Genomic DNA, 23,642 nt, shown 5'->3' with positions numbered 1-23,642 from the left:
GGCAATAAAAAGTTAGGTGCAGTTCAGTGTAACATTGCTGGTTCCAGCCGAATGGGCAAGTGTTGCATAGTCTTTGCTAAGGTCCACTGGGAACCAGTTTACCTCCTATTCTGAAAAGACACACTTCTCAGTTCCTCAGGCCATCTGCCTCAGTTTTGTGTGCCTCTGCTATTTTCATTGTTGGAGCCCCTCTTGACAATGAGATTAAGGGTCCCAAGTCACCTATTTTTTTTGCAACATTTTTTCCCCACGTTATTCAATTCATCACAAAAACTTAGAAGGTGCTGATGCTCACTATTCTAATACAGAACTTTAAACCATGAGTTGCATCAATGTAAGCCAGAAATGAGGTATTGACAATCAATGCTATGAGGGAAGAGGGAATGAGGGGAAAATGGGATCCAGATTGTTTCCTTTGGGCTCAGAAGTTTTCTCAGGCATTCTGAAGTATTCTGATATATTTGTGTTGCTCCTTGCCCTACTAGTGATAATGGAGTGATTGGCTGGTTGTTCCAGGGTGTGAGCCAACATCATATTTATAAAAAGAAATGTCAGAGTGTTGAACTAATTGAGGGATTCAAATTGCTGAATGTTCTGGGAGCATAAAATAATTGCACACAAAGCACAAACAGGTCTGGAACAAAATAAAAATACCCTCCCTGAAAAATCATTATGTAGGCAATTGAGTGAGGAACATTTCCATCCACTGTTTGTTTCTGAATGGTGAAGACAATTAGTAGGCCAAAATGTTAGGTCTGCATTAGCAATTATGTCTTCACAATTATTAGATTTCTTTTTCCCCAAGGGAAAAAGTTTGTTCCAGTTCAAGCTGAAAAGTCCAACTTAATGTTGGTCTTGCTGATCTCCTGAAAATTTTTACGCCCGTGGGGCATTTATTCCCCCCCTTCTTGCTTTGCATCTGGATTTAATTATTACATTTCCCAAAAACAAGAACCAGCTGCATGCTGAAAGTGCTGTGGATCCTGTAGTCATATTCTCTTTCTTCAGACACTTCTACTGGTCTGGGCGCAAGATGGGACTGAAGATGGAAGACAATCCACATATACATGGTATGAATTTACTCTCATATTATATTCAAGCAGTTCCATTGTTTTCATCGCAGCTGCTCCTCATCCAAACCTGCATAACTGAGGGCAAAATTAGGTCCACCGTTACAGCTAGAAGTAGTGGTGCAGCTGTGCTGGGGTAGATATATTTGCTGTGACCCTACCACCTCTGGTTTGCTTTTCCGAAAAGAAGAGTGCTGTGCTGGTAGCATGCACCGAGTGTCCTCTGTGACTACATCTACATCGTCCAGCTAAAAGGCAAGGTGTGGTTTCAGGCCTCGATTTGCTCCTTGACAGATCGTAATTTTCCTGACAATGACCAGGCACAGCTCAGAGCATGACATCTGTTAGGACGTGCTCCCATGAGGCAGTCTGTATGGGACTGTTCTTTGGGCAAACTCGGAGAGCGTTTTAACACATGGACATGGGCTGCATTATGCTATTTGACTAGGAGGTTCCCAGGCTGCTTTATTCAGTAATTCAGATGTAGCCATTGACTCATCTAATGGTAGGAAAACATGGTGTGTTTCTTTAGTTAGTACTGGAACTTGTGACTTTCCTGTGAATATATAAACACACAAAGGGTCTCTGTCTTCCAGAATAAAAGGCTCCCTTGGATCCATACCAGTGTTTGGTATTTCCAGAGTTTTCTTTTGAGTGCTAGGGTACATGAAAGGATGTGTATTCAGGGCTAAATGGTCTACATTAAGACATTTCAGCCTTTGTTATATTAATTATAATTGTGCCTACCAGTCTTGGACCAGGAATCCCGTTACAATCTGGTCCAAAGCAAACTCAGAAGAAAAAGATGGTGCTTGCCACCAGGACCATTGCAAAAGAGGAGACAGCTGTTGCACTTGGGAAACTGAATCTGAGGAACAGCACTCAAAGTAGTAGTGATGGCACATCAGCTGCCAAGTCACTGCTAAGTATAGTGTCAGTTGAGCCTTGGTTGTAGCTCACCAGCAGTGTTATGATCTTTACTTCTAGAGATAGAGTCCAAAGGTATGCTTCCCTCCAGATCTGAGAAGGTTCCTCAGGGGGCTGTGTGGGTGTTCAGGAATAAGGGCAACGATCAAACATTCATCATAGCTAGGCTTTGCGAGTGAAGATTTGGGGATCAAACATTATGGTATTAGTAAATTCTCACTTCAAAGGTCTGCTTGGGATAGTAAAAGTGAATGCAATCTGGACAGAGCTGAAAGCAATAAACTCGTGGGCTTTTGATGAAATAAAAATTAACTTAATTAACATAATATCCCAAATCTAAATGCAACAAAGTCCTATTGTGTGTCACAAATATCTGAATTTTGTGTAGAAGGGTGATTTTTGATGACAATAGGCAAAAATGCACATTTTTTTAGTTTCTAACAGCTCCCATGCATTACTTCTTTATATGTCAAGAGTTAAATAAATGACTATAGCATAACTTATTGTATGCTACTCAAGTCATAGTAACTGTCCTGATCATGTTCTTTTAGCCTTCAGTGGAAGAGAATTAAGTTAATTCTCATTACCTGTCATCTGGTGATGGACAAGTACATACACAGATAGCTATTTCTGGTTAAGCTGACATATCACAGCTCATTCGCCTGCTTTACGTTGGTGGTGTTGCAAGTTCATTGGACATATAGTTTTATTTTGAAAATATATTTGTGCATTCAAATTTTCATTTTTCTTCTGTCTGACTTGTTCTCTAGAGGTGGTAAAAAAATTGCTAGAGGACGATTCCCTGAGGGAATCTTAATCTGGGAAGTGAGAAATTTGGCATCACTGGCTATCTCTCAATCAAAAAATTTATGGAGAACTGTGAAACATACGTGAATTATTTGCATAATAATATTTATCACTTGACATAGATTGATCAACAGTTTTGGAACTGTGGGACCCTCAGAAGTCCCCACAGTCTCTTGTGAAATGAAAGAAAAGAAGAAAAGAAAACAAACTCTACTTGAACATTATCAAGCTTTGCCTCAGAACCCATGAAAAAGAAAATAGAAAAATGTTGATCCTCTGATATAACAGGCATCGTATCAGCCTTAGATACCTGCAAAAGTAGGACATGTGCATAAATTAAGTCCAGGTTTTTAATGTGCTGATGAAAACCACCATAAAAATTGAGTGGAGCTATGTCCCTTCTTGACAACTTCATGCCAATATGTAATGTTTGTCTGGAAGGAATGGTTTAGACAAACAGTTTAGGACACAATGTAATATCAAATCCACGAAACTCTATTATATCTTTTGCCATACAGGTGTGAGTGAATACCCTAAATATTCTTCATTCATTTAAAATCCTTGTGTCTAAAACAGAGAACAGTTTGCTGGAAGTGCATGGTTTAGCAATGGAAACATCAGCCCTCTTCTTCCTGAGGACATTTCCAAACCCAATCCAAACATGCTTGCTTATGTTTATTTTTCTTTATGAGCAGTATTTGAAATTGGCAGCCACAGTCCTGAGACCTTTTTGAAGATTGTTTGCTTAGGCCAAATTGAGATAAATATCCTACTACCCTTCCTAAAAATAAAGATGTTTTCCTGCTTGAATATCTCCCAGTACTTTCATTTATGTCATTATTTATTAGAAATGAGAACATTAGAGAAACAAGTCCAAAAAAGTGGTCCTCTACTGTACATTTGATGTTATTTCAGTTTCTCTGGTTTCCTCAGAATAGAACTCTTCTCAAAAGAGATTCCTGTTTTTGATCACCTACAATAGGGTCCTCACTTTCAGAAATGCTCAATCCCCAGCCAAAAGCTCACAGAAATCTTGCCAAATATTCAGCTTTCAGCAGGTCTCACCCAACGTGTCTATGTCAGCCCTGAAGACAGTCCCAGGCTGAACTCCAGAGGACCTCTGTGCCCTAGGTGCAGTGCTGTGCTAACACAGCTGTGGCTGTGCTAGTACGAGGGTATCTTGGCCAGCATCCTCGGCAGCTGGTCAGCCTGACTGCCTGTGGAGGAAGACCAAACCATAACAAGCTGGGAGTCATCAACATGGAGACATCCACATGGGAAGAAGCCAGCAGGATGCCCTTTGTATGGTTTGATTTCTTCTACACTGAAATACATCTAAATTAGGTCAGCTGTGCCTATGCTGGATAAACTGCTGAACACCTTGTGCCTTTGGAGAAGTATAATGGCTCCTTAGTCTGTTTCACCAGTCAGTATATTCAGGTAGAGAAAGTGGATGTATCTAAAGGAAATCTTGAGGTCTAACAGGCCCAAGCAGTTCCCTTCCTACACTTCAGTTAAGTTGATTTTGGCCAGTTCAGAGCATGATCATGGGATGTTTCCATTTGTCCAGATAGTGTCTACTCTGATATTTACAGGTAACTTTCCAAGGGAGCTGTATTAGATCGCTCTACACTGGTGCCACCTTCCCCATTGCATGCTTGTGCATTCAAAAATCTACAAACAGAATCTTTTCAGCCCACCTCTGAGATATATTTATTTTTGCCTTCAGAGGCAGAGAACATACATATATGCTAGCTCCTTTAGTAAAGCTATAATTTTTAGGAAGAGTTTTAAAATATCACTAGACATTCACTATCTGGAAATTGATTTTATTGCTCCTAGTAGCTCAGTCCTTCTTCAACTTGAAGGCTTTGAACAGCATAGCGCATATTTAGGAAAGAAAACTGTAATAAATTATTATTAAGACTTTCTATTGTCACCCAAAATGCTTGGTGCTCACTGCAGTGACTTTAGTTCTAATACATATCTGTGAGATACAAGATTATCCCATTTTACAGATAACAAAACTAATGCCTGACATCATGTTAGTACTGCCATGTTCATTCCTTGCTCAAGCTGAATTTAAGCGCTGCAGATACAGCTGGAAAGAAGAGCAAGAGCTCTGATGCTCTTAGTGACTTTGACAATTTCCAGGCCTGGAGTAAATCTCCCCACATAACCATGCAGGAAAGATCGAGCACAGAAAGAAGTATGGCCCCACTCTTAGGACACCTTCTGTTTCCCTCCAAAAGGCACACTTTTTCTGCACTAAAAATACTGCTTTGCCAAATTGGGATGTAAAGTGTTTGAATCCATAGACATCCTAGCTTAAAACCACTCTGGGCAGGCACAAAATCTGTGGCTTATCATGACTGGAAACCATTAACTAAAAAATTATCTTATTTACCTTGGACAGAAGTTCAAATCTTCTGGTGTTTCATTCATCAAAAGGTACTGAGCATGGCAACATGACTTCTACATCTGCTCTTCAGCTCAGGTCATAATTGACTTTCAGTTCATTTAAACATAGATTTTTAAAATCCAGACTTCCAGTTGTAGACTGATGGTCATTGACCATTTCTTGCTCCCTGGGGCAAACTAACAGACATTTCAAATTCCCCAGGTCAAAGACAAGTTATTCACAAGCATAGACACAAAGATTTAGTTCTTTTTCAGTCTACTGGGAAACTTAATGCAAACAAAAAGAGCAGTGATAACACTGCACTCCACTCTCCTGACTTTCCTGCCTTTGGTGATCTGCAGGAGAAACCTTTCTCCATTTGTTGGCAGAACACACAGCACAGCAGATATACAGTAAACACTGTGTGCAACTGTAGCTTGGTTCCAGCCCATGCCACTGGTATGCTGCACACTCAGAAGCCCTGGGCCCTTTGCCATCTTACACAGCTACCATGCTCTTAACAGATAACTGAGAAGGTGCTGAACTGCTGGAGGTTAAATTTTGGCTTTAGAATTCAGTATGTGTAGTTTTTAGGAGTGTCTTTTGACTGCATGGGGTTTCAAAAGTGTGTGTGTACATGAGGATGGACAAGGGTTAAGTGAGCACTGTAGGACCCTGCTGCTGACTGAGCCATGATGGTTGTTGTCTTGGTCCCAGAGGACTGGATGGACTTGCATGTTCACTACAAGACCTATGAACTGCACTTGCTATGTAGGGTCAAGAGACTGGAAAACCCGTATGCACTTCCCCCTTTTCTGAATGTGTAGGCTGCTGCTTTGAGGCCATTATAAACTGAGTTTACCAGACTGGAAGAGTGTTTATTAATTAATGCTCTGTTTGAATGGTCCACATGGACATGCCTTCAAGTTATGGAGATGGAGCCCTATATATGGTGGGGCATGAACTGCCAAAAGCTGTTATGCCCATCTCACATCTTATCTAGCCAATGTTTCACTCATCCAGGCAGTGTGTGATGCTTCAATGCACCTCACACTTAGACTTTTCCACTTTTGTGGGTGAGGAGCTCACTGGTGGTAGCTCTCCAGTTCTTGCTGAAAACACTTTGGGACCAAATATTGACAGCTGAGAAACACTGTTAAGTAAGTTTAGGGATGCATTAAAAGTTGGAACTATGCTATTTTTATCTGTGCCCAGGAGATAGTACATATTTTAAAGGTACATGTATGATATCTGAGCAGTGTGAGTCAGCAGGTAATCTGTCTTTCTTATTTGGCCTACCTAACCATGGAAGGCTGACTCGCCATACTTCATAACTAGGAGATACCAAAACACTGAACCCAGTATCAGATGCTGCCACTGCTTCTGTGTGGTTCCTGATTCCTGTTTTCCAAAAAGGTAGGCTCATCAGAGATAACTGCATTAAAACAGTGCCTGTAATATTATTTGCTGCTTTGAATATTATTTCTGTTCTTCTGTTCTTCATAGCTTTTATCCTCACCTGTTTGATACATGAATACTACACTGTACAAAATCACCAGCAATGTGTAATCAATAAATGTAAAGCAAAGCTCTGCATTTTTTCACATAATAGGTGCTAAGGAAGAAGCTTGAGAGAGTGGTATCTGTCTCTCACAGCTGAAATTGTTGAGATAACAAATGGCTGTATTGAAACACTTTGATTCTAATTACTACTCCAACAATTAGATTTGAGCTAACTATGGTAGGCCATGTGGAGAAAGGATCTGAGAAAGGAGAAAGGCCTTATCCAACCTGGCCTTTTTCAGGTTGAATAAGGCCTTGAGCGACTTGGTCTAGTAGGAGGTGTTTTTTCCCATGGCAGGGAAGGCTGGGACTAGGTAATCTTTAAGGTCCCTTCCAACCCTTAACATTATAGAATTATATGATCTGATGTGTCCTATGTGAAGTGTATGACTTGGGGTAGAATTTGTCCAATTAAATTCTCTCTTGTTTTGTTCTGATTTTTTGAGGCACAAGATAGAAAATATTTCTAGAAGGTGTCCTTGGCCTCTTTATATACAAGTACTTGATGACAGTTCTGATGTTGTCTGTCATTCATATTCCTGCCACTTTTTTACAATTGTAACTATATAGTTGCAAATAATTTGTTTATTAATTTCTTCTAGATCTTGTGTCCCCCAAATTTGGGTGTATTTGAATTTGCCGAAGGAGATAGAATACTCATATGGATAGAGATTTGTACAGTTACAATTTCCTCAAAAGCACAGCAAGTACTTGTAGCAATGAGGGGTTTGCTGCAGACAGTATATTCCAATAGGCCCATTTATATATAGTGAGACATTAATTAAATCCATGGTTCCTCAGTTTGTATTTATAGCACACTCTAGCTTTTATTTATAGGTTACCCTTTTGTGTTGTCTATATTATATGTCTCTTTTGTTGGCAATGAGACTTGAATGTTATTTAAACAGTCTTACAGTAAATGCCAACTGGATGAGATGATTGTTCATTGGCCTTTCTTCGGGGAGGCCTCTGTACTTCTCTTGGGCTGTATCTATTAATGGAGCATCTAAATGTTACACCTATGGGTTACGGATCTCCACCTGCCCCCACTGGCTCCCACAGCTGTTCTGTTGTTGCCTTGTTCTCTATTCATGCTTGTGTACTCCCTGTTCTGCTTTCCATTTGTTCTCCCACTCCTCCACTTTGACTTTCCCTGCACCTGATTCTAGTCACTCACTCACTTTATTACATACCCTTTACTTCTAATGTACAAACAACTCCACAGCAATAGTTTCATTATATTGTTTGAAATTAACATAAGGAAAATATTCCTTCTCACTGAACAACTAAGAAACTCATCAGCTTATTTCCATGCATGAGCTTCTCTGTCCCTAATTGTGTTCATAAGGATACTGGCACTCAAGAAAATGTATTCTTCTGCTCATGTCTTGTGTGATGATGAACATTACTGTTTCACTCTGTTTCTCGATCTGTAAAATGGAATAATGACCACAGCCACTCAGAATCACAGAATAGTTGAGGGTGGGAGGGACCTCTGGAGGTAAACTGGTCCAACCACTCTGCTTAAGCAGGGTCATCTAGAGCTGATTATCTGGGTCTGTATCCAGATGTATCCAATATAATCCACAGTAGTGTATACAATGGAATCCTAGATTGCAGTGTCCCAGATGTACCTAGCAGAAACACAACTTGACAATGTCATGTCATTTAAGAGAACTAGTCAGAACCACTAGGAATAATAAAAATCCTCATATGGGCAGCCATTTGTGGTAGTCATATTTTGCTCGTTTCAGATGCCTGCAGGGAATATAAGGCTTTTGCCGGTCCCAAAACTTCCACTCTTCCTTACACAGTGCTGAAAGAACTTTTTTGGTTTCCAGATAATCAGCTATGTTTTGAGGACATTTTGATACATACACAGCACTGCTTGGCATTGTGTTGCCTTTCCCATTTTTTTCTCTCCATCCTTTCCAAGTGTTAGACCTCACTCTTGTATTGAGAGACCTGCAATGATTTAATGCCAAAGCATACCAGCTATATGAAAAGGATTAGTCAAAGAGTGTAGCAAGAAAGAATTACATTTCAGTGATAAGATTTCCCATGAAAAGTTGAAACTAACTTTGTAAGAGAACTTTTAAGATATTTAAGGAAAATCTGTTTTTTTCATAAGAGGAAGGAAACATGAATATGGAAATGTTTTTTTTATACAGAAGTTGTTTTTGTTAAAGTATCTTTCATGGCATTTGTTTTCATTAGATACAATGATCAAAGCATTTTTATCTTCTTGGAAAAACAAATGAAGTGTGTGAGCTCTTACTCAAGGTACAAATAACATTAGTTCTGCTGGTAACTGCCTCTTTAACCTGTCCTGTTTATTTCTCATAATTAACTAAATGCATCTTCCTAGATCAGGTCTTGGCTTCATGGGAGATTTCTGTGAGTTCTTCCGACTACTGAGTTAAAATATAACTAACTTTAAAAATAAAATGCCCTGATGATGCCTTTTTGCAGAGCTGTCATACTTCAGTCTAAGTTATCACTTCAAGAAATAAATGCATTTTAAATTTCCGGACCTTGAGTAATAGCATATTCAAGATTGCCTTTGTACTTGAACCTATAAATCCCTATAAAGTGACATTTCAGAGGAATCTTTTTCTTCCTCTGAGTATGAGGCCCTCAGAAGTCCTTAACTGATCTGTTCACCAGACATCAAAGTAATCATAGAGAGACGGACAGCAATCCTGCCCTACATCATACAAGTAAACTCCACAACACATAAGCAAAAGTGGATGTCTGCTCTGCAATTTTATTTCTTCCCTGTTGATTTTTGCTAAGTTTATTTGAGCTTTGAAGCCTCACAAACTAGAGAATTAAATACAAAGAAGCTTGCTCACCAGCTTCCCCTAGGCCTCCAAGCTCTATTTATAATTTCTGTAAGCCTTCATTACCTCTGGTCTACAGTATCAAATTCTTCTGAACTAGAAAGGTCACATTCTAATTGTTATTACTGAAGAAATTAATTCAGTGTGTGACATCATAGCTAGACAGTTAATTACCAGTTAATAATTAATTTAATAGGAGACTTTGTTAGAGTACTGTCTGTATGCAAAAAGCTACTTTATAGTATTTACTATTTCAAGGCCAGAAACCTAATGCAAATTAGCAGTTTGCAATTTCAATTGTATTTTTAAAGCTGTAAACACTCCTGTGAGGAACACATTTTTTAGCTTAGTTCTCCAAATCAATGTTCATGATAGTTTTATAATAAGCACCCTGGTGTAGTATGTTAAATCCCTATATTGTTCTTTTAAATTTCTGATGTTGTTAACTGTGAAATATTTATTACTTTCACTGTTCCACTGATGCTGTAAATTAGGAATTAACCAGAAGTTGGTGAACAGTTTTAGGCACAATGCTGGTAATCTTTTTTTATCCACTTATCTTGACAAGTAGCCCAGTTCTAACTGCATTTAATGAGCCTGCAAACTAAAGCAATTATGTGAACTACGCACTAACAAGCTTTCTGTTTTGTTATTTAACTTGCAAATGTAAAATCAAATTCTTTCCTGCTTAAATAGTCATTCAGTGGAACCCCCTAATATTTTTGCATATTCTTTTTTTTTAAATTCAATTCTACAATGAGATAGGTTCCATGAAAAAGCCTCAGTGAGCATTTGCCATAGATTTGGGAAAATTATTATAATAATGGAGTATTCTAGGTAAGTGATATGAAATCCTTATTAGAGCTGCAGCGGTGTGTTTTTGTGAAGCTCAGCAATTTGAACCTTCAAACATTAAAAAGTAATTAAAAAGCAGTGACAATGTTTGTGAATCTGTAATCTTTTTCAGTAAGTGAATGTTCTGTGCATGAATCTCAATATTGTTCCTTTATGCCTGCATCCCCCAGTGATGCTCCCACCTCAGAGCACAGGGCTACGGCTGATCTGGAGCCATGCACACCATGCCTAGCCAGTCTGCAGCTGTTAAACAATATATCTGATGACTGAATTTAGTCTGGTTTTCCAGCTGTTGTTGTGTTAAGCAACAACTAAACACTACAAGTTCTCCATCATTTTTATATAAAGAGGGGTTGAGCTTGCCTCAGAATTTACAGAAAAAGTTATGGTTGTCTTAAGGGACACAAGACAAGACCTAACTTAATAACAGTCTACCTTGAAAACTTCACTTGCTGACTTATTCATGACAATTGGGATTATTTATGTATTACCTGAGGAGTTATCAGCTCATCAGCTTCCAAAACAGAGGTTTATTTTTTATAATAATAAAGGACAGATTATGATGCTGATGGAAACCATCTTTCCAAAGTTTTAGACACAAAGCTCAGAGACTGCTAAAACTAAAACTAGCAAGACTGAAAGTAGTTGCTACAATTCTAGATAAAATCTGGCTGGCAGGAAGACAGAGAAAAAGCATTACCTTTATTTCTCCCTATAGCATACTAGGTAGAGCTAGTAGTCAGAGAGAGAGAGAATATGCCTAATTACATGTGGGTAATCCCCAAACCAATAAGCAAAGCAGAGCATGAGCAACAGCGAAAAATGAAATGGAACCCCTTTCCCAGCCCTGTATTTTCTGGCTCCTTGAACAGGCTTGTGTGTGCTTCCACTACAGTAGTGACAAGACTGATGGTGACTCCCACAAAAAAAAGAAACAGCTGAAAGCCAGATGGCTTTATGCTGAAAAACAACATTATCTATTACCTTGACTAAGTAATTGTATTAAATTTTTAAAAAATTTCCTGTGCTGAAAAAGTTTCCAGACTGTTATCCCTTCCCCAGTTCAAGTGGAAAACAAACTGCCATTCAGCGACAGAGATGGGGTTGGATCCAACATAAACATATCTCAGCTAGGCATTCTCCATAGAACTGCATAGTCATTTTTTCCATATACAGTGAGAAAGACAAAGCCTCTGCTTAAAAGGCATTCTTCTCCAAAAAGGGGGAGGGCTAAAATGTTTTAGCTGTCTGGAAACTGGCTAAGAGATTAATACCAGCCTCTGCACTAATTTACTTATTAGTACAGGCACCGAGTGAAAAACTTACTTTTCAAGACACTCACTGTTGGAAATAGAAAACCTGCAGTTGAAAGGGTAGCTAGTTGATGTTTGTCTTCCAAACAAAATGCCAACTTTATTCAATTTGCAGGAAAAGGGATAAATCTGCATTGTTTCCTTATTAACCACTCTCCACCCAGTCCCCACAAAATACTCAAATGAAATGTACATTCTGAGTCATACTTTCTTCTTGAGTCCTTCAGATAAGTGAAACATAATCACTTGATAAACTCCAGCACTCCCTGACAGATTTTCAGAGAGCAATAAAATTTTTCAAGAGAAAGTGGGCTTTAAAGTGGATATGACTGTGCTTATGAGACTGTTAAAACTGGGAGGGTAAATCTGAAGCTTCCTTCAATTTCCCCTTTGCAGCAATTTCCCCCCCTCCTGAATTCTAGTATTTACTGGTTTGATTTTGCAGTTCTCTGAAATGTTGGAATCACAGTAGAGAAAAACAGCAATCTGCTTGACCAATAGCCATAGCATCAATTTAAAAGCCTGTTAGAATGAAATACAAACCACTGTGAAAATTTTAAAAGATGAAGAGAAAGAAATTTCACCCATGTCTGCCTCCCAAGGACGGACCAACTATGAACAAGATAGGCAGCCACTGGGGATGGCTGATGGGAAGGTGCCGTTCTCAGGAATGGGACTTCCCCCTTGACTGTCCCAGCACTCTGCAAGTATGTGGGAAGGGAGTGAGACTGCTACATGCCTTACATTCAGGATGAAGCTGGGCAGAGGCTGTGCTCTGAAAGGAAAGAGGAAAAGTCAGGGTTCGGGAGAAGGGGTAACCTGCCTTGATCTCTCAAAGTCTCTGGTTTGTTTCATCATAGGTATAGTCTGATAATGAAGAAATCAGTTTCTTGTTGGCTCAAATAGGGGGAATAATAGATGCATCAAGAGAAAAACCCAACAATTTCTTTTCTCATACCTCACAGAATTCCATCACTCAAACCCCTGTTTCCAGCTGATTTAAACATAACTAACTGGTGCATCAGAGACCCTATTGAGTTTCTGCAGACAATCCTTGCCATTAACTGGAAGCAGAGAGCCCCAGGAAAGCACAAACTTGCAAAAAGCTGAGTAGAGCATGCAAATTCCCTCTGACCTTAGACCATGTCTAGACCTTCAACACCTGTCCACTTCCCTCTGAATGGATCTGTGCCAGGTACTGGTGCTCTGGAGTCCTTGCCAGTCCTCAGTGGGCCAGGCTGTGTTAACTTTTCTGGGGTAGGAAAGATTTTAATAGCCAGGGTAGAGAGGGCTGGGGCATGTTTTGCCCTGCCAGCTCTTTTATTATTATTTTCCTTTTTGGATACTGGATCTGGACAAATGCTTGCTTCTGCAAAGTGCTTTTGAGGAAGGGTCCCTGCAGTCAGGAATTAGGAGAACAGCATAAGGGAGTCATGAATGGCAGGCTCTCTGCTGCTCTCTGTGGACTATCATCCAGGCTCAGAGGTGGAAAACCACAGTGGGAGACTGGGAGTAGGAGTAGGACATACTGTCTTTGAATTAGCCTTGGTAGAAAGGTCTACTGATCTCTTGCCACTTAGAAGGCCTTTCATAAAACAGTAAAAGGATGTATTGTAGGGTGGTAACAGGGTACTACACAGCTCAGAAATTATCTGGTTTAGGTGCTAGTTCTGTGTGGCTACTTTTCCACCTGACAGCAGTGGTGAAAGGCTGAATGAGTTAACTTTTATTCGTTTTGTTGGACAGATAGAGTCAAATAATGATTCTCAGCCTCACAGTTTTAGCTAAAAAGGCTATTTTTACAGAACATATTGGAAGTTGTTCATCCAGGTAGACACTATTTATTCAGTAATTATTAAATTATATTTCAAATTAACATTCAAGTGTGCCAGTTCTTCTCAGGCTCCCTGGCTTCCATATGTCATGACTTAAACAAGAAAATTTTAGTTGCTCTTACAGTCTTGTAAAATTGGAATAGTAACTTCTGAAATATTTTTCACAGCCCTCTCTCATTGTTTGGCTTTTGAATGCTGGGGGTCTAGCAGTGTTTCTTGCTAGTTTGTCATGAAAGAAAAACAAGAAGGAGTTCTAGTATTTATGAAGTATTTATTTCAAGGAAATAACTACATAAAGAATCGCACAATGCAGCTAAACAGGAATGACAAAGCCCGATCATATTTACTGCATTTTAGTCAATCTCTGAGTGCATTGTCAAGTACACACTGTATGTATCCTAACTGATAGGAGAATCTCTTTGAATTAATTTTGCAATAAAGAATTAGATTTCAAAAACTGTGGAGCTGTAACACCTTTGTATATAATGCTATTCAGCAATTGTTGAATCTTGCATTAGGATGCATAACCCAAACAACCCCAGCTCATGGTGGTGTGTGAAAATGGACTGGGATCAGATCCAGACATTCAAAAGGACCAATTAAAATAAAACCCCCTAGGGTGTCTATATTTTGGTGTTTGAAATCTAACTCCAGAAGCAAGTTGTAAATTATCAGTGGCTGGTTATACATTACTCAGAAACTAGACCTCTTTTATACAGCTCTTGAACAGTAGAAGCTCCAATTGTTATCAGTTTAAATCAGGCCAAGTTCTCTTCAGAGAGCAATTCTTTTATTTCTTCCTGACACCCTGGAAAAACTGGACTTTTAATTCCTCCCTTGCTTCCCATGTTTCGAATAAGAGTGGGCATGAAATGCCTTTTATTGGTTTTCACAGCCCTGAATAAGCTTTGGGGCACTTTGCTGGTACTTGCCCAAAATTTTGTGGGAACTCACTGATGCGGAGTTTAAATTGTATTTTCTGGTGCTTTATACATCTTCTTGAAATGGAGAACATTTCCCACTGTCCATCTGCTCTGTCCTGTGCTTCCATTTGCTTTAGTTTTCTATGATTTAAAAGGTTTGGGGCCTGGTGGTGCTACTCCAAACAGCTGATTTTCATTAAACCTTTGATGAGAAACTTAAGCTGGAATCACAAACATCTGCAGTAAAACTTCCTCCCCACTAATAGATGTTTCTCGGAACATAACCTTTTTGTACCAGAAAAAAACAGCAGCTAGAAATCCAAATTACCCATTATGGGAGGGAGTTAACCTAACATAACCTCGAGGGTCTGAAGTGAGTTAATTTAAAGATCTGCATTTTTAAAGTAGATGGAGTTCCCACTAGCTTAAAAGAAAAGGTTTCTGTCAAGCTAAACCCCTTTTGGCTCACACCTGAGGATTAGGCCTTCTGCTACTTTTTTGTAGTACTAATTTGTTTTGAACAGACTAATGCCACAAGAAAGGATCAAATTGTGGTTTGTCTCAACAGTTTGCAAGATTTTCTGTTCCAACATCTATGGGGGAAAGGGGTAAAGATGATTTGATGATAGTTTGAGTCTTAGAGACTTTGTTAACAAGTGGCTGTGACTGATCTCTTTTCAGATATTTAAGTGAGCCATTTTAGAGAGGAAAGTTCGTCACTTGCCCCATGCTGATTGATGCTTATCATTTAGAGAACCAGAAAGAAAGCACCTCAAATACTGTTTCTTGCTTTTGATCAGCAGCTACTGGTAGAAGTCAAATGGGAAAAAATGATTGTCAAACATGTCATTTTAATGAGCAAGCTCCATTAGATAACTTCTGCTTCTTACTTTCTTTTATAGTAAATGGCTAATTTTGAGTTGACTGTGATAATTGTTTCCTTTAAAGGACTTTTGTCTCTCTGCCTTTCCCCTGAATCAAAACCACTGATGCTGGAAACAGTTTTCCTCTTCCATCCATCCAACAATATGCCTTCCTTCACTCTGGGAATTGGCTTCCTGCCCTATCCCAACTAGTTAATTTTTTTCTTTACTATTAAGTCTCTTGATTATCTCATTCTTGCTCTATTTTTTTTCTCTTCTTTTTTCTTCTTCCTGCTTTGGTTTGCTTCCTTTCCCACTATTTGCTTCACTTCTTTCCATAGAGGACATTTGAGATTATCTTTTTTCAACTTGGCAAGTGTCTCCACAGAATGTCTGTATTCCCTTTCCCTAATCCTTCCCACGCTCATCTCCTATACTGGTCTCTGAACTGTAGTAGTCATTTACATCAGAATGAAATGAGTATTTTACTGGATGCCACCTTACATTCATTTTACATTCAAAAAAGTAACTGCACAATGTGAATCACAGGGAATCATTTGCCATACTCTCCAGTATTTGAAGTCTTGTACCGTTGTTTATTCTCACCTTAGACTCTGTAAGGAACTGTCTTCCTACTGGGGAACAAAATCTAGACTTATAGAGTAAAACCCATTATGTCAATGGAATTTATAAATACAAATGTTGACAGTGACAGGCTTCAGACCCAAATGGTAATGTATGATCTGCCTCTTGCTTTAGAAGCATGTTTTTGATAGTGGGATATAACTGTTCTCACAAGTTACTTTTGGCATTCAGTTTTACCTCTGTGCCTTACCAAAACAGGAAGTGTCTTACCATCCCCTTTCCTTCTGCTGTGGCCAGTCTAGTGAGTGAACGCTGAAACAAACATCTCTGATGTTTGCAACTTGCTTTCGTTTGATATATGCCTGTCACTTTTAAATGCTTTGCTTCCATCTCTGATGAATCTTCCTTGTAAAATATTTTGATCTATCCTTATTTGGAAAAATTAATCTTTGACTTCATGCCACCAACTGCTTTTGTGTTGCAATGATGAGCTGGATTTGGTACTCCGTACTCACTCTTTTTCTCACTGTCTCTCCACAGACATAAGAATTTGGCACTGTAACGTGTTCCCAGCCTCTTCTTATTGTCTTTGTTAGCCAAGGAACTTAGTTTTCCTAAATACCACACAAGCAACTGAGTACTTGAGACTGCTTTTCATATTATCTGCCCCTTGATAGACAAACCAGCACAAATTAATAACATCTCCAGTGCTTAATTACTTTTGAAATTAAAATTTGTAACTAACTTGTAGTCTCAACCTGGTCACCTTCAGTTTCCAGTTGTTGCATATGTTGAGACTTTCATTTGTTAGACTATTAAGCCTATTATTAATTTTTTTTGTCTATGTATGTTCTTACACAATAAGTTCATTTTTTTTCTGAACCTCCCTCTGAGCTAGGCAAATTGGTTTGCAGTCTCTCAGATATCTTCCAATTCCTAACACTGTAATCCTTCTCATGATACTTTTCTGAATAATTTTAATCAATTTATAAGCATTTTCATTGAAACAAGAGGCAGAGAGGTAGATATCTTATTTCATGGTGGTCACTAACAGCGCTCCTTAGGTAGGTTACACAATAGTTTATTGTGTAGAATCTAGTCCAGTTAATTTAAACATCTACACTTTATACCCTGGAATTTTAGCTGATTAATAAAGCTGTCCTGAAGCAAGCAACAAAGTCCTTATGGAAGAAAAGGCTCCTTCGAGGGTCTCCTGGGAAGACCACTAGGAATTAGAGGCTTAACAAACCTAGTATCTCCACTACTGTATGGGAAGTTTGGGTTTATACTTGAAGACAGTCCATGATTCTGATTGAAACATCCAGGAACAGTTTATGTGCCTGATTTGGTTAGGTGTACTGGATTGCATAATTATTAAGAAACAGGGCACCAAGGTAGTAGATGTTGCCTGAAGTCCAACGCAAACCTATGGTCCACTCTATGCACAGATACAGCATAATAACATAGCCTTAAAAATGTAGTTAGTTCTCTTCTCTCTGCTTTTAAGAGGTTTTCATTCAAATCCAAGAAAAAAAAAGAAAAGGAAAGGCTCCACATCAATATTAATTCTGATTTTTTTAAACCACTTCTCCCAGTTCCTATCAGTTTAGGGTTGCCAAACATGGGAAAGGAAGAGGAGTGGAAAGCTGAGAAATATTCACTATTATGTATTTACAATAATTGGAATCTCCTGTTCTATAGGTTCCTAAGATCAAACTCTTAGTGGGATTTCAGAGCATCCCAGCAGTTACAGCTTAGAAACTGCCACTGTTGTGTTTCATGTTGCAGCTGAATTATACCACAGACCACAATGAAGCCCCATCCACTGTAGCTCTGCCTTATGAAACTGCCCCCTTTGTATAATTTGGCACTATTTGATGTGACTAACAACCTCTGTCTGCTCGGGAGAGCTGTAGGCCTGAGTCAATATTTAGATGAAGGAGCTGAATCAAACTGCGCCGTGTAAGGGAGTTTACTCTGCGGTTCACTGTGAGCTGCTGGTTAAGAACTCAGGCTTTGAAAGAGGCTAATTCAAATCTGCTGGGAAAAAACCTGTTCCCAAGGCTGAGGGAGGGGAGGGGAGGTGACCTGTGGAAGAGAGAAGCTCCCTGAGGACCAAAAGAAATGTTCCTTCCTTGGGTGAGAGACAACCAGACCATCACTCTCTGGTCCCTCCATCAACCTCCAGGCTTAAAGCCTGTTCCCCAGATCCTATTACCAACCACATGCATGGATCAATGGATAAGAACGTTCTCACTGTTACAGAGCCATCAATCCTATGCCCAAAGAGCATCCTACTGGGCAGCCTTGGAAATTGCCATGGAGGTGGGTCCTGAAATCTGCAGCTACCAAAGGGTCCTGAAATCCTTGCTCCTTTCTCATGAAAACACAGCATCCTGCAGGCAAGAGCCTTGACATGACTGTATCAGGCACAGTCATCCAGTTGTAACATGGGATCCAGAGTCTAAATGCTGCCATTGCAGGGGTTGAAGTAAACTGCCAGGGTGAACACCAGTTATTGACTCTATTAGGCTGGACTGAACAAACAAAACTTTGGGGAGAATTGAAATGTTTGAAGGAGACTAAAGTGTCATTCCCCTGTGGTGTCCAGTATATCTCATTGCACTTTCCCAAGGTAAAGTCCAATATATTTAAGTGAAGCAATGTGAACTGTGTCTTTGGTACAACCATACTACACAATCATATCAAGAAAGACTAACAACCACTTATGCCCCTTATCTTGCAAAAAGCAACTATAAAGCCCATCCAGCTCTTGAATCAGGTTGATTGGGACTTTCCGTGTTGTAAGCAACAGGTGGCAATGCAGCTTCCCAGGGCTGATCTCAGGCCAGAGGGAAGATCTGTACATCTCACATTGTGGAGCATGTCCAAGAACTGGGTTGGTTCCTTATGCCGAGCAAAGCAGGGTTTAACCTCTAGTTTTCTCACACAGGTCATGTTTTGTGTGGAGTTGCTGGCAGGGTAGGCAGGCATTTCCTGAGCATGTCCAGCTGCTTGGAGCAGGGAAATGAGCTCTGCCCAGCCCTGCAGCAATCCTGGCTATCTGAAGGGCTTATGAACTTATTTCCATGGCTGTGAATTCTGGCAAGTGGAGTGGAGGTGGAAAATTAGCCATGTGATATCGGAGATTGTGATCTTGATATTGTCACAGTGACACAGCTGTGCTAATCTCACCTCAGTTTTGGATGTTATGCTAGAAGAACTATTCTTTCCCTTCCCATGACCTTATGGAACTCAATTGGCCTCCTACTTTGAATCTTCCACGCATGACATATTACTGTGTCGTGTCCTCCATTCCACCCTCCCTAACCCCTCAGGGCATGCTGGAGTAATTATTGTTTCCTTATGCTGTATTTTTGACTAGTTCATTCCTGATGCAGCCTTGCTAGAATGAGCAGTATCAATCAATCTCAAAACACAAGGGTTGCAGGAAAATTTTCCATCATCAAATTGCTTCTCAGATCTCTCTAATTTAATTTGTCACCAATCCCAACCTCACACTTTCTGGAAATGTCTGCAGGTGTGTTCTCTTCAGGTAGTTTCCTAGATGCATTTGATTTATCATCTACTGCTTTCACCGCAAAAACAAACTTCAGATTTTGAAGGCGAATGGCATTCAGAGGCAAAAGCACACACTTCTGCAGTACAGAGTTTACCATCAAAAGACAGACTCTTTCAGGAAATTGAAGTGACTTACAATTGCAGGAATTACAACAAGGCAAGCAGAAAAGTCTTGTGACAATTAACTCTTGTAAAATAGCTGTTTGGACAGGCCTGTTTAGTTATGTTGGCAGAAAAGTCAGAGATAAGCTAAGCAAGCTTCACTGCAAAGTACAGCAGCTATCTGCTCACAGTAGGCAGGGCATGTGTACATTTTGAAGTCTGAACTGTATCTTTCCAGTCCCGAAATACAACATCCCAGACACCCCCTCCCTATACCCGCCCCCCCCTCCACCCCAAACCCTCCTGTATCGCTTTAAGGCTCGAATGATTAAACTAACGTTAACCAGATGGGAGCTTTGATATAGACAGATGAAAGCATAAAAGACACTAGAGAGAGAAGGGAGTTACTGTACCTCAGCAAAAGTCACCCAACTTCCAGTAGCTACTGCCTGCTGCTGCCCTCTGATAACAGTGGCTTCTTGCGTGCTGACCGCTGAGCTACCTTCAATGTCAAACTGAAAAATGCTTCCCTCACTCGAGGCTGTGCTGGAGGACAAGCATCTCAAAAAGAATAATATAGGAGAAACGAGGGGCCAGACGGAGATCAAAGCCATTTCCTCCCCTTACATCCAGCAGTGGTCTTCTAGCGTCTCAGTAATTGTTTACCCTCTTCTGCAATCAGCCCCCCTCGGCTTAGTGGTGCCTCAGTTATTTTAACTTTCTTTCAGCATTCAGTTTCCAGATGTGGCACTTCAAGGCAGTCTAACCAGATCCTGATTTAAAAGAGGGGGAAAAAAAAAGGAAAAGAGGGGGAAAAAAGGAAAAAAAAAAGGAAAAGAAGGGAAGAAAAATGCTTTTGCTGCCTCCCTCGTTCACTCTCCGAGCCTGTGGCTCCTCTTTTTCCCCAGAGGCTCCAGCACAATAACATACAGATGGGCAGTGCTTAAGCAGAGAGTGTCAAACAGAGATTGTATTCCAGGAAAGCACCGCTGGCTCCCCAGCCACCTTATCTCCCCCAGTCAGGATACAGACTGACGCTCCGTTCAGTGCTCTGGCTTCCTTCACATGTTCACATCATTCCCTTTTTTACCTTTCACGTTGAGACCCTCCCACTCAAACTTTGCCGTTCAGAAAGTGAGGTCACCCTTTCCTCCCCCTCTACACTTCCCTCCTACAATTCTATCCGACCTCTCCACTCAGATCATTGACTCTCGTGACCGTTTATTTTTTAACATTTCCAGTTTATTCAGTGGAAGGCAGAAAGGTGCCAAATTTATTAAAAAAACCTAGCTAGACCAACCTTTCCTTGCAGCATGGGGGAGGGGAGGCTGTGGGCGAGAGGAGGAGGAGGAAGAGGAGGAGGAGGAGGAGGAGGAGGGAAACAGCCTGGCTGTGTCATGGGCTAAGAGGTCTAAGTGGTTTCTCTAACATGCTTCATTCAGTTCTTTCCATCAAGCCCACCTCTCAGCTTCTCGTTGGCTCATGGAAAAGAATATCGTTCAATGCGATTTTGGAAAATGACTTCATTCCTCAGACTCATGAACTTTTATTTACAAAGAGCATCTTGTATTCCTTTTTCAAGAGATGCTTTGTGAGGCCCTGGTAACAAGGCTTGCAGTGTGTATATGAAAGTGAGCTGAATATGTCGCCCACAGCTCACTTAATTTTATGGCTACAATCTCAAAAAGACAAGACAGTAACCCTTGCTAGGTTTTGGGATGAAGTCAGGGAATAATTATACTAATGTGCACCACTCCAGACAAGGGGGCAGCAGGCTGTCCCTCAGAGGTCCTTTGTGCGGGGGGTGGTAGCACCCTTGGCCTGTCAGGCTTCCTTCTTAAATCTGCATGGAAATCAGCTTATTGGGCTTCATTCTGAGAGTGGATTCCTTCATTTTCCTCCCCTCCATCAGTTTCTTTCTGATTGAAGGTATTACCAACTAAAGAAGCAGCCCATTGAGAATTAAGGATAAAATTAAGTGTTTTGGTGATCAGTTAACTTCCATATACCTGTAAGCATAGTTTTGGGCCCACAAATTTTGTACAGAGGGATGTAAAGAAGTTCACCACGAATAAACCCTGCCTGATTCAGAAATAGTGTAGTTGAACAAGCAAGGCCACTCAAGCTCGTGGGACAAAGTATTATCCCGGCAAAGAAGAAAATGGTGTGAAACACAAGGTTATCAGGTTTGGGACCAGAAGTGTCTCTTGGTTAGTTGAACCTAATATGCTGGCAAGAACACTGTCCTCCAGGAACCTGAGGGTGAGACATCATTGAGAGCTGCCAGGACTTTTCTAATTCTTTCTGGTAATGGCAGTCATGGGAATGGCCTGTAACAGGTCTGAAGGCTCAGGAAGTATGAGACCAGGGAGGGCCCAGGCAGGGACTCCATGAGCCTCCAATTAGGCCTCCTGCTACAGTGACAAGCTTGAGGTGTAAAGATAACATTAAAGCGGGGGCACAAAAGAGAACAAAACATCTTGACAATAAGTGACAGAATCACAATTCCCATGGTGGCAATGGAGATTTTTAACCACCCCGTGACTTGTGCGGCAAATTACTGGAATATGTGTGAGACAATTTTTTGAATACTTTTTTTTGGAAAAAGCAACCTCTACTCGAACTTCTCCATCTTCTCCCCGGCATTTGGCAGCAGGCTGGCCAGCTTGGTGAGGCAGGCTTTTAACTGAAGGACTCAGGTGGTGGCATCCAAAGTGGCAATGCTCACAGCATTGCATCCATCTGGGGAATAAGCCAGGCCAGTCACAGCAGCAGCAAATGTTCCTTAGTTGCCTCTTAAGATGAGAACCGGAAAGCCAACCACCTGAAGGGTGTGTATGGCTATGGTGGATCCTCTTGCAGTCCTCCTGGGAAACCTGCATGCTCAATTACCCTTCTGAAATGCCTGTATACCAACATGCAGTGTGGGGAATAGACAGGAGGAATTCGAGATCTATGTGCATTCAGGGGGCCATGGTCTCACTGCAATTACAGAAATGTGGTGGGATAGCTCACATGACTGGAATGCTGTCATGGATGTCCATGTATTTTTAAGACAGGCCAGCAAGGTGAGGTGGTGGAACTACTCTTTATGTGAGAGAGCAAATCAAATGGATAGAGCTCTGTCTAGGGGTGGATGAAGAACTAATTAAGAGCTTAGGGGTAAGAATTAGGGACAGGCTAACATGGGTGACACTGTTGTGGGTGTTTACTACAGACCACCTGGTCAGGAAGAGGAAGTAGATGAGGCCTTCTACAGCCAGCCAGAAGTAGCCTCACAATCACAAGCACTCACTGGGGACTTCAACCACCTTGCTTTCTGCTGGAAAGACAGCACAGCTGGGCACACACAGCCCACGAGGTTCTTGCACAGCACTGATGATAACCTTTGGACACTGGTGGTGGAGCAGCCAATGAGGAAAGGTGTGCTGACAGACCTCGTACTGACAAACAAGGAAGAGATGATTGGGGATGTGAAGTTGTTTGGGGGCAGCCTTGGCTGCAGTGACCATGAGAAGGTGGAGTTCAGGATCCTGTGTGGAGGAAGCAGGGTAATAAGTAGGATTACAACCCTGGAGTTCAGGAGAGCTAACTCTGGCCTCTTCAGAGATCTACTTGGAGGAACCCCATGTGCTACAACTGTAGAAGTTACAGGGGTCCAAGAGAGGTGGTTAATATTTAAACATTATTTTCCCTAAGCTCAAGGTCAGTGCAACACTTTGAATAAGAAATCAAGCAAAGGGGGCAGAAGACCTGCATGGATGAGCAAGGAGCTTTTAACAAAACTCAAATGAGTAAGAAAGTTTATGGAATGTGGAAAAAGGGACAGGCCACTTGGGAAGAATATAGAAACATTGTCAGAATATGCATGGATGTGAACAGGAAGGTTAAGGTCCATTTGGAATTAAATCTGGCAAGAGATATCAAGGATAACAAGAGGGTCTTCTTCTAGTACATCAGTGGCAGAGGGAAG

The 23,642-nt window shown here is 40.6% G+C and overlaps 1 protein-coding gene across 2 annotated transcripts in view; it reads right to left on the bottom strand.

Annotated features, from left to right (window-relative positions):
* The window catches only part of LAMA4 (laminin subunit alpha 4), a 103,330-nt gene extending 82,595 nt beyond the window's left edge, over positions 1-20,735 (bottom strand). For both annotated transcript variants that reach the window (XM_027692939.1, XM_027692948.1), the window contains exon 1: positions 20,083-20,735. In XM_027692939.1, coding sequence (XP_027548740.1) covers positions 20,083-20,283 — 201 coding nt within the window. In that variant the 5' untranslated portion in view covers positions 20,284-20,735. The remainder of the gene's footprint in view (positions 1-20,082) is intronic.
* Positions 20,736-23,642: the final 2,907 nt, after the last annotated feature.

Source organism: Neopelma chrysocephalum, unplaced genomic scaffold (assembly GCF_003984885.1).
Source record: "Neopelma chrysocephalum unplaced genomic scaffold, ASM398488v2 Primary Assembly neopelma1_23, whole genome shotgun sequence".
NCBI classification, from domain to species: Eukaryota; Metazoa; Chordata; class Aves; order Passeriformes; family Pipridae; genus Neopelma; species Neopelma chrysocephalum.
This window is presented reverse-complemented; position numbering and strand designations above follow the sequence as displayed.